Source organism: Gymnodraco acuticeps, unplaced genomic scaffold (genome assembly GCF_902827175.1).
Source record: "Gymnodraco acuticeps unplaced genomic scaffold, fGymAcu1.1, whole genome shotgun sequence".
NCBI lineage: Eukaryota > Metazoa > Chordata > Actinopteri > Perciformes > Bathydraconidae > Gymnodraco > Gymnodraco acuticeps.
Window position 1 is genome coordinate 61,390 of NW_022990531.1, and position 12,267 is coordinate 73,656.

General features: G+C 42.3%; 1 protein-coding gene across 4 annotated transcripts in view; it reads left to right on the forward strand.

The window, feature by feature from the left end:
• Positions 1-12,267, forward strand: part of LOC117553381 (protein shisa-8) — a 154,499-nt gene that overhangs the window by 59,889 nt on the left and 82,343 nt on the right. For 3 of the 4 annotated variants that reach the window (XM_034227278.1, XM_034227279.1, XM_034227280.1), the window contains one exon: positions 11,006-11,119. The exons of the other annotated variant lie outside the window; for it this stretch is intronic. In XM_034227278.1, the coding sequence (XP_034083169.1) occupies positions 11,006-11,119 (114 nt within the window). The remainder of the gene's footprint in view (positions 1-11,005; positions 11,120-12,267) is intronic. 4 annotated transcript variants of the gene reach the window in all.

A 12,267-nucleotide genomic window follows, 5' to 3' on the forward strand; every position in this document is an offset into this window, starting at 1 on the left:
GCAACGAGCCGTTTGGCTGATGCAGAGCGGAGTGCACATGCTGGGGTGTACGGTTTAACCATGTCCTGGATGTAGGAAGGGCCAGATCCATTCGCAGCATGGTAAGCAAGTACCAGTGTCTTGAAGTGGATTCTAGTAGTTACCGGAAGCCAGTGAAGGGAGCGGAGGAGTGGCGTGGTGTGGGAACATTTAGGAAGGTTGAAAACCAGACGAGCCGCTGCATTCTGGATGAGCTGCAGAGGTCGGATGGCACATGCAGGTAGACCAGCCAGGAGGGAGTTGCAGTAGTCTAGGCGTGAGATGACGAGAGCCTGGACCAGAACCTGCGTTGTTTTCTGGGTCAGGAGTGGACGTAACGTTAACGATTTATTTATCACTTTCAGCTAACTTTTGCAGCTGTTTTTCAATTAGTTTAAGCTAACTATTAGAGCTTCATTTTAATTACTTTAAGCTAACGATGTCAACCACTTATTAACTCATTTAAGCTAACTATTGCTACTTTGTATCCATTACTTTAAGCTAACCATTTAACCATTAACTTTTAACTGTTTCAACTATTCTACTTACTTCCATCCGTTAATTTGGTCCCTCTCAAAATGTGGTGTTCAGGTGTACTTTCGAAAGAGTTAAGCCAATCCATGCTCCTTCAACAAACTCCCTGGCAACGTTAATAATAATAATAATAATAATAATAATAATAATACATATTACTTATAAAGCACTTTTCCTGGTGCTCAAAGTGCTTTACAAGCAAGTAAAGAAAAAATAACAACAGACTATCTAGAAGTGCCCCCTAGCATACAAGTACCCGTGCCTGGGATGAACTGTCCTTAAGTGACCGTCCAAATAGAGAGCACCACAACACATCAGCACTGAGCTCATGGGACAGCGAGGACTCCATAGACCCATTAAAACCTTGTGTACTGTGTGTTAACATTGCATACCCTTGTTGTATCCACACACTTATACACACAGAGGTCTCCATTTGCTCTCTTACACATGTGTCATCCATGTGCAAAGAAGCACAGGCACAGACAGGTCATTTTTAATTAAGATGTAATCAACCGTGTTCCAGCTCTAAACCCACCGAGGGAACACTGCGGACCCATCTGCCTCCCGCTTTCTCTTTCTGACCACACACACACACATCAGTACACACACATTCATGCTCAATATAACCCGGTGCTTCTTCAGTGCATTGAGACTCAAATTAGTGAGCATGTTTCCTGAGGGCTCATTTGTGACAAGAGTAATGGCACGTTGTAAAGGACAAAGGTCCCCATAGCCTGTCTGCTTTATCCTCCAGCAGAGGAATGTGGTCCACTTGTTTTCTAGTCTGACTATCATCACTGTGTGTCTGAGAAATATCTTAAAAGATGATATCTGGTTACTCGTTAGAGCATGTGTAAAGCAATATGATTTCAATAAACACGCTTCTTTATCGAACATTCAAGCGACAACGATACCAGATGTATCAAATGCTCTGGTTCATTTATTAATCGTTATAGTGTTAGCTTTTCAAGTTTCAAGAATGCTCCCACTTCCATGTGTGGCATTAACTCACACATACAGTACAGACAAAAAGAATGGCTGAGGCTTCTCCCTTTGCTTTCATCTTCCCACCATTGCAATAAACAAGTTGTTGGCCTCTTCTTCACCCCATACTGTGCTTATTAGCGCTCTGCTTTCTTCTGTCTTGCTCTCCCTCGCTCCGTTAATTTCTTTCTTCCCCTGCTATTTAAACCCCCCCCCCTTTTCCTCCTCTGCTTTCTCACATTATTTTTCTCTCTGTGTTTTTTCCTGGTCTTCAGCAGCATTATCTAATCAGCCTTTTAGCACCAAGCATACTCATTTAGTTACATACAGTATACTATCTGTAAGAGAATATTTTAATCTGATCTGTTTATAGAGTCTCTTATAGTTTCTTAGATTCTGTGATACTGCAAACATGTGTTTGACTTATCAGTCAAAGACTATTCTGTAAGTTGAGGTCACAGGTCAAACGCTTCTCCTATATCCGTGGGGGAGGGTTGAGGCTTGTCTGGATCTCTTTGAGACAAGTAGTTCATTGTCTCCCATCGGCTATTGATTAGGTAAACGCGGGCTTTCTGTGGGCCGGCCTCTCCTCGTGTAGCAGCGATGTTTTGTGGCTTTGGTTCAGAGATTATCTTGGTGGAGCACAGGACAGTGTGAAACTAAGATGATCTCCCGGCCGTATGTAATTAATGTACTGTGATCAATAAAACTCTCAGTGCTTTGGCTAACGACGGTTCCAGACTCCTTCATTCTACCTCAACATTGCAACAACAGAAGTTTACCTTCACACTATCTACTACATGTGAGAATATGTTCAGCATGCTTTCAGTTCATTTTAATATTGTGTGAAATACAGGTTCAGTTTTCATTAGATTATTGCCTTTTTATGCTTTTTGGGGTTTTCCCTATTGGCTAGCGCTCCAACACACGTGATAAGGGGCGAGTGATCTCTAAGCGGTTGACCAATCACAACAGAGCCAGCTAACCAATCAGAGCAGACTGGGCTCTGGTTTCAGACAGAGGGTGAAAAGAGGTGCTGCAGCACATTAAAGCATGGAGACATCTCACAGTAGAGACTACAAAATACAAAAATGGAGTTAATATAAGCATAATAGGTCATCTTTAATCTGATTAATTACATTACATGTCATTTGTTAGACGCTTTTATCCAAAGCGACTTACGTACTCAATACTGTGGACAATCCCCACAGGAGCAATTTGGGGTGAAGTGTCTCAGGGACACAACGACATGCTGACTGCAGTGGGACTCGAACTTGGTACCCCCTGATTCGAAATCCAGCACACTATCCACTGAGCCACAGCCGCCTACTATTAATGTTGAGGATTCACAAATACAAAATAAAAAATGAATCTAGAACTTTGAAATCCATTTTCTACCTAAAGAAGATCATATTTTGTTGTTTTTATGAAAGTTTTCCATCTTATATTCTTTTTTATGCCAACAGCACCTGCATGATTAGATGTAATAATGGAGTAATATTCCAGCTCTTAGGGTACAAAACAGGGACGAAGAATTGTGTTACTCAGGTAACAAGAGAAGCAGGAAACCCAAGAGGGAGAATGAATCCTGAAGATGGAAAGATAATTAAAAAAGGGAGAGGAAATAACAGAAGGAAGGGTGTGAGAGGTGTGAAAGCAGGAGAAAATAGATCGGACATATGGAGTGTGTGTGTGTGTGTGTGTGTGTGTGTGTGTGTGTGTGTGTGTGTGTGTGTGTGTGTGTGTGTGTGTGTGTGTGTGTGTGTGTGTGTGTGTGTGTGTGTGTGTGTGTGTGTGTGTGTGTGTGACTGTGCATTGCAGGGGTTGAATGAGGGAACAGGGTGATGACAGTTGGGGGAATGGGATGAGGATATCTTGTTCCTTCTGTGTCAGGGCCACTTAGACGGACAGAGAGATATTTGGGAGTGAAAGACGAGGGAGATGGTAGAAAGTTGGGTATGAATTAAGACAAAATGCTTATCACTTTGCATGTTAGAGTAACATAGATTTTCACATGAGTTTGGCCGTTTCACAACTCGATTTGAACTATTGGGCTCATCCAAAATAAAATATAAGTATGACCCATCACGTTTCAACACTGAACAAAACCTACAATACGATGGGACGCTTTTGACTCCAAGGTCACTCAGAGAGCGCAGACCTCTGCCATGGCTGTTTGAAAATATGGAGAATAATGTGTGTATATTCATCGTGATATGGATCTTCTCCAATTTCTAATGCGTTGCACCTTGGCCAAAGTTACAACCTTCCACCAAGTTTTATGGAAATGAGGTCAGTGGTTTTTCTGTCATCCTGCTGAAAAGCGGACGAAGAAAACCAACTCCTTGACGAATGATGACAACCCTCTTTTCTATAAATGAAAAGAGTGATTGCAGTTGTTACCCCTGCTTGGTCCCGCTTTATGGAGATCCAGCCCATGGATAAAAGTCAAAGAGCCAGCTGTTGGATATATTGCCACTAAATTAGTACTGGCATTCATGGTCCCCAGAGGATGAATCCTACTCGCTCTACTATCTCCTGACTTTCTCTTTTGTTCAGGGCAAAACGTCTCCCAAAACTATTGTGTGTCTCTTTAGGATTGATATGTCCCTGTAATCAATAAATGGATTCAATAGATGTTTAGCCTAACACCATCAATTTCAGTTTGTCTAGTAGTGGTTTATTATCTAACACCTGCCAAACCAATCATCTTTCAGCCTTAGCTCTAATTTCTTAAGGGTCTTAAGAAGTATTAAAAGTTGATAAATCAATTTAGCGAAAATTAAGGCTTTTAAAAAAAGTATGAAAAAGTATTAAACGGCATTTTCCAAGGTATTACATTTTGTAGCTTGTTTTCAATAAGTATATAAATTGTCCAAAGAGGTTGTATTCTACAGTCTGCCTGAATGTAATCATTACGTAGGTGTGTAGTGTGATTCTGTAGTTTATTTATGGCATCCCGTTGGATTTGACGTCATCTGAACAAGACATCGCGCGATCACTGCTTGATAGCGCGAAGGTCCGTTTACGCCGGTTGTTAAACAACATCGTTATGGGGAAATGCAAGTCTGCGTCCAAATGGTTGGAAGATACGGAGGAAGGACAATCAATACTGTATATAGTCAATGTGAGGTAAAGTGTGTCGCCAAGGTAACCGGTTAAAACTCCAAGTGGCGATGAGGTCTTAAAATGTATGGAAAGGGTCTTAAAAAAGGTCTTAAAAGGTATTACATCTGACTTCAGGATTCCTGCATATACGCTGAATTAGCAAATGTAAATCCGAGAAGGACCTGCTTACATCAACATGTTCATAATATTAGCATTTAGCTCAAAGAATAGCCTTATGGAGAACTTACGAAAGTAGACCATGCCGTTTTATGGAATCAGTAAATCACACACAGTGCCTTTAAATACTTTGAATCTATCCTCTTTTTCTGTCTTTCTTTCTCTCTTTCTTTCTCTCTTTCCTGCACATTTTGAAATAATATACACTACTTGGTGTTTATTCTGAACTTGTAGGTTCAGAGAACAATGTTCCTGCACTTTTCTTAATTAACTACCACCACATACATAGCCTCCAATTCAATACAGAGGGTGAAAGTTGTGCACAGGGCCGCAGGCAAGGCAGGCAACTGCTTGGGGCCGACGGACCAGAAGGGGGCCCCCAAAGAAGGTAGATTAAGAAGGTCCACAGCAACGACAACATGAAACACCCTTAATTTACTGCAACGACATGTCGGGAAACCCCCTCAAGGCGGCCCCATGCATAGTGCGCCGTAAAATGCTGCATCTTAAGTTTCGTTGCCTTGCTCCGCTGGGGGGGGGGGGGGGGGGGGGGGGTTGCTGTCGGCTGTGCATGGTGATGAAAAGCTGGTTCGAGGGGCCCCCAGTGAATGTTTGCCTAGGGCCCCCACAGACTCTAGAATCGGCACTGGTTGTGCACACACCAGGTTATGATCACATTATTGCCTTCCTCCCATGAAAGTTCTCTAAACTCATCTCTAAAAGAAGTCTCCAGGCTTGATACACAACGCATTCTCATCTAGACTGGAAGCCTGTTAATAAAAGTGCTGAAGAGCAACAACGCAGAGCACACAACAGAGATCTGTCTGCTATTCCTATCGTTGATAGAGCAGAGCAGCAGCTTCCAATGGGCTGAAGCTGCACAAGTGAGAGTGCAGCGAGCAGCGTGAGTGCAGCTGATAGGGATGAAAATACACTGAACACGTTCTGAGCCCTTTCCCTAATGAAGACAGCAGCCAAATCCTCATGTTTCCTCACAGAGACACCAATGATCTCCTTATCTGTCTTCCACTCCTCTCCTGCTTATTTTCAAGGCAGATGTATTTTCAATACCATGTAGGAGATGAACTTAGGGGTGGAAAGTGGCAGGATGGAAAGTTAAAGGCTGGCATATTTGACAGAAAGAGGGAGAGAGACATTGGAGATCACAAGGAGGAAAGTATTGAAGTCATGAGACGGTTACTGTATGAGTGACTGATGTTTTGGTAATGCGATGGAGGGACACGGGGTTGAGGGGAAGTTATTGAACAAAGTCAAAGAACGAGGTAATGGGAAGTGGGGGAGGGAGGAGAGGAACATGAGATGAGGTTAAAAAGGACGCACCTTAACAATTTACTGAGGCGTGCAATGGGATCAACGTCAAGAGAAGGAGGGGGAGACGGGATGAAGGGAAAGAAAAGAAAGATGGGGAGTTAAAGGGGGTTGATAGTGGCAATGAGTGGTGGGTGTGACACTGTGAAGAAGAGGAAGAGGAAGAAGAAGACATACTTTATAAGAAGAAGGAGAAGAAGAAGACATACTTTATTAGGAGAAGAAGAAGACATACTTTTCTTTATCCGTCAAAGGAGAAAATCAAGAGGGTGGATTAAGAAAGGCAAGGTTCGAGCAATGTGTGAGAGAGTTGGAGCGCAAAGGACAGGGTGAGGGAGAGAGAGATGGAAGAGTGAGAGGAAGGAGACAGAGACAGGGTGAGGGAGAGAGGGACGAGTGAGAGGAAGGAGACAGAGACAGGGTGAGGGAGAGAGAGATGGAAGAGTGAGAGGAAGGAGACAGAGACAGGGTGAGGGAGAGAGGGACGAGTGAGAGGAAGGAGACAGAGACAGGGTGAGGGAGAGAGAGATGGAAGAGTGAGAGGAAGGAGACAGAGACAGGGTGAGGGAGAGAGGGACGAGTGAGAGGAAGGAGACAGAGACAGGGTGAGGGAGAGAGAGATGGAAGAGTGAGAGGAAAGAGAGAGACAGGGTGAAGGAGAGATGGAAGAGTGAGAGGAAGGAGACAGAGGTGAAGGGAGAGAGAGATGGAAGAGAGAGAGGAGAGAGAGACAGGGAGAGGGAGAGAGAGATGGAAGAGTGAGAGGAAGGAGAAAGAGACAGGGTGAAGGAGAGATGGAAGAGTGAGAGGAAGGAGAGAGACAGGGTGAAGGAGAGATGGAAGAGTGAGAGGAGAGAGAGACAGGGTGAAGGAGAGATGGAAGAGTGAGAGGAGAGAGAGACAGGGTGAGGTGGGATGGATGAACGGAGACAGAGATGGAGAGAATAAGGTAGAAGAGACAACATGCTGCTAGCTGCGAGGGGGACAGCTGGTCAGCTGCTGCTCTGTTCTGGTGTGGAGATCTGCCCCGAGGACAGTCACCCTGCTGAGTGTACACACACACACACACACACACACACACACACACACACACACACACACACACACACACACACACACACAAGCAGAAGGTTGCATGTATCTACAAGTACATTAAACACAATATAGGCCAGATAAAACAGTCTCAAACTCATATTTGAGATGTATGGCGTTTATTAGGGCTGCACAGTTTGTCTTATTTGTTTCCCAAGAATATACTGTAGACTAGTGTAACATTAAAACAGCAAGAAGGATGCTCTTTTTAGAAGGCTGAGCATGGGTTTGAATACCATGAATTAGGTATAATGGTGCTTCCGAGGGTCCCGGACTACAAAAAAGATGATAACGAATTTGAACAAAACCTCTCAAAAAGAATCGCACCATGGTCATTTTCAATTTCATTATTGCAATGGCCTGTACTTGTTTTATCTCCATGTGTTGCCAGATTAAATCAACTATAACGATATTTTCGACCAAAGACCTCGATGAAAGTAGTGTGACGATATTGTGACCATTATAGGTCATTTGATCTGCCGTGTATATAGAAAAATAATACATATTGCGATTTGAATATTGCAGCATAACAATTTATCGATATCCAACATCCAAGACAATCTTTAGTCTTGTATCACAATTCCGGTATCAACATATTGCCCAGCCCTAGTTTTACTGCACAAACACAGGGTTTGAAGAGGAAGTGTGCAATAAATTATGGGCGATATTAAGATAAAGGCAAACATTTGAAAGAAAGGTCAGATGGAAGGAAAGGAAAGGACGAGAAAATCCCTGAAGAGTCGTCGGGCAGAGTGCTGGAAATCATAAGAAGAGAGAGACAGAGAGTGATTATGTAAAAGTGAGAGATGGAGAGGGTATCAGGCGGTGGGATGTAAATAAGAAAGTGTGGTGGGGGAGAAGGAGAGAGAGCAGAGCAGATGGCAGGGAAAGAAGAGCGGGAAGGAGAGGGGAAATGTGGGAATGCGGATCTCCCGGATCACTTATAGCTGACACAGCCCTGCCGACATAATTGAAGCACTGACTGCACAGAGTGGAACAAAGCAATCCTCCTTCCTTTGTTTCCTCCAACGACTGTGAGCTGATTTCAGCACAACAGCCGGGACTCTGCCAGCGAGGTGTTCCCACAACTGGCTGAGCATCCCTGTGATACAGTATTAGAGCGGGAAAACCTCTAACAAAGTTGAGAGGAATCTTCTGAGGAAACACGTTTTATAGTGCGTGATAATTAAAACAGGAAAACAAATATATGCATAAACAGGGCCGCAGCTAACATTGAGGACACGTCTTCTTTTTGTATCTGGGGCAACGTTCAACTCTACAATACACAGCAACAATGAATATACAGTACACATCGTTTCATAGACTCATTCAAGGATTTAGTGAGTGAAAATACTTTGGTTTTAATACCTCTACTTTAGTTTTTCTGGCTATAGATAATTAAAAGGAAGGAGCCATGCTATTGCCATGTCTCAAAAAGGCAGCGATTTTACTAGACGGAAATATCTATAATGAAAGAAATAATGATTAAATGTCTGTGGTGTCCAGATAGATGTCCAGATTTATTGTTATAACTTTTATGATCCCTTTTGTTCCGATCAGTCTCAACTGTACTTTGTGTGCGTGCTAATTAGCAGATGTTTATCATGCTAGCACATCAGCATGTTAGCATAGTGACTTTGAGTATGCTGTTAGCATTAAGCCTAATGCACCACTAATGCAAGCAACACAAAGGTTGGAAGTTCCAGTATGAAATGTCCAACCTTCAAGTGTGACAGGTGCATGAGGCCAAATGTAAACAAAAACATGGTTGTATTATATATATATATTATATACAATTGTATGAATATATTTTGTACAAATATGACTTTCAGAGATTGTTTTGTGACTAGCTACCCTTGGTGTTATATTCTGTTGGTATCAAATCACATTCAGAACATGTTTACTATAAATACGTTTCAATTTTCTATTTAAATGTATGCAAATGTGCTTTATGTTGCGTTTTAGTTGGTGGTTTGCCATCTACACTGGCGCTTACATTGTTGTGTGTCGCCAGTAAAATGCTTCCTAGCAGTGGCGAGCCGTGACTTTTATACCTAGGCCCTCTGACCCCCTCCCCTTCCCTCGAGTTATTACGTCACAGCGTATACTTCAGCGGAATATCAAAACAACGGCCCGGGGTGCAAAACGCATCAATGAAAGCGACCCTCTAACACACAAAACAACACCTGTAAATAACCCTATTTGTGTTCTTTGAAATTGAAAAGGATATTGCATTGTGTTTGTTACTTTCGTTGCAGTTGTATGTCTTAAGTGTAATTTGGCATGCTTTTATTTTGAAGGCGAGTTAACGCTGTTGACAGGAAGTTGTTGTTTCTATGGAAACAAGAACAGTTTCTCAGCGGGCGGAACTTGTCATAAAGTCCGCGATAATAACACCCACCCATTTAGCGGGAAGATATGATTGGTCAATTGTACTGTCATTTGACATTACTCTCTCGTTCAGTTACTATAGCGGGGCGCTCTGTGAATTCATAGCTGGACCGCCTGGACGTCCAACAGCTCCTCTCTTCACAGACTCGCAGAGACGAGCTTCTTTCATTTAACCCTTCACATTCCAACAGAAACTGAATAGGCAGATTCGAAGGATTTATTTCTTTGGAAATGTTATTTTAAATACAATTAAATCAAGTTATTTTGGTAAAACTAATGAAAAATATAACTAAAAAAAAATATTTTAAAAAGAATATTTTTTTTTAATGTTTTTAAATATTATTTTGTAGAATATCTTAGGAGGGAATACCTAGAGGGCCCTGACGGCTCGCCACTGCTTCTTAGTCGGTAGATAATTTTTTCCCCAATTTTACAAGAAGGAACTTTTAGTGGCCGGTCCATTTTCCTTTTCCTAATAAGACGTCAAACATTTTGATGTTCTCTGGATAGCAGCATAGGTACAGTCACACAAAGCTGCTAGCATGGTCGTAGACAATGATTTGTTGGACACTATGTGCCATGCATCATCCATATAAATAATCCACTAAAAGATTGCAGCGTTTCTCAGTTCGCTAAGTGATACATAGAGAAATGTGATCGAGCCACTGTAATTGAACCATTAGATTCCTCGCTTATTAGCCGCTTAACACATGAACCATTACCATTGTAATACCATATATGAGTTTCTATTATTACATTTATGATTCAATTATTTAACAGTTATACAAACCATTGCGACTTGTGCCCTAGTTTTAGTGCAACCTCCATTTAAACCCGTTGAATAATGATGCCTTGGACTATCTCAATAACGCACACAGTTCTCAGAGGTAACCTTCAAACAGACGCCGCCCCTTCGTTACAGAAGGAAGACATTCAGTGGAGCATATCTGAGCAGGGCAGACTCTTCTCCACTGGAGGTCTCTTCTGAGATAGGGAGGCATTTGCATTTATGGGGCATCATTTGCATGTTGCTGGCCTGCGAGAGAGGGAAAAGAGGCAGAGAAAATATAAACATCAGAGGGGGAAAGGAGGTGGTGAAGGAAGGAGGGAATATACAAATTGGGAGGAAAAAGAGAGTGTTTATTTGATGCAAAAAAGGGGAGAGGGTGGGAAACAGTGGAGGGGGAGATGGGATCAGTGTGACATTGAAATCAAAACAAGGAAATGAGTATCATGGGAGCCTGCAGGACGGGTGTTAAGTGAAAAGACGCACTATAGGCAAGGGGCTGGTGTCGTGCATTTGTGTGTGTTAACATGCATGTGTGTGTGTGTGTGTGTTTACATCTGTGCGCCCTTGATTTCTTCACTACAGTGCCACATGGGGCCAGTGCCAATTATATCCGCACTGAGCTCGTCAACGACACCCATCCAGAGAGACAGAGAGAGGGAGACGGAGGGAAACAGAGCAAATATGGTTTAAGAATATGTGAGTATATGTGATGTGTGTGTGTGTGTGTGTGTGTATGTGTGTGTGTGTGTGTGTGTGTGTGTGTGTGTGTGTGTGTGTGTGTGTGTGTGTGTGTGTGTGTGTGTGTGTGTGTGTGTGTGTGTGTGTGTGTGTGTGCGCAATGTGTGTGTTCATACAAGCATGACTAAAACATGCTGTCATGCATGAACGTACAGTACCGGTGGTCCACTTGTCTTCTAATCCAGTTATGTTCTTAACATCATGTCTGAACGAGAGACAGGACCACTGGTCGTCCTGCCAACCTGTCTGCTGCTGCATTATGGGAATTGTTATCATAATTAACGTCATAAATGACTGATCCTGACCTCGCTGGCCTTGTGATAGCTACTGTGGCCTCAGAGCGACCCTCTATCGCCGGCCTCTGATTTAATAGCAGAACAGAGCAGATTGTATGGGATCACAGGAAGGTGTTTAAGCAGGCCTGGCAGCTGTAATAAATCAACACAGATGCCACTGCGTATATGCCTTAATATATTAAATGTAGCAATCCACAGTTTATACAGATGACAGTTCATTTTTTAACAAAGAAAACTGAAGAGATAAATGTCTGAAAGTATCTAAATGGTATTTCTTTACCAGTTCTTTACCAAGTCGGTCTAATTATAACAATACCATGTTGTCCAGTACAATATCTCAACAACTGTGTGGTAAATTGCTGTGGCATTTTTTACAGTCATTCATGGTCCCCAGAGGATGAATCCTATTGACTTAAGTTATCCCCTTACGTCTTGCCATTAGACATATGTAGTTACATTTGTGGTTTTAATTGAAACGTCTCAACAGCTATTGAAAATATTTGCCATTCATTTCGGTCCACACATTCATGACCCCAACAGGATGAACTCTTATTACTCTGGCGATCCCTTAACTTCTCAATTACAGCCATCACCAAGCTATGTTTGCTTTTCGACAATGAAAAACTGTTTATCTAACGGAGCCGTTTACAGTTTATGCTGGACATGAAAAGTTTGAAATGACTGATTTTATTGATGTTTTTCCTCTTCTGTCAATAATTGCTATTTTAACATTAATACGATTTAGACAACAAATATATTATTTACACATGAAGTCGTTTTTGCGCCAACAGCAGAATAATTAACCTGTTA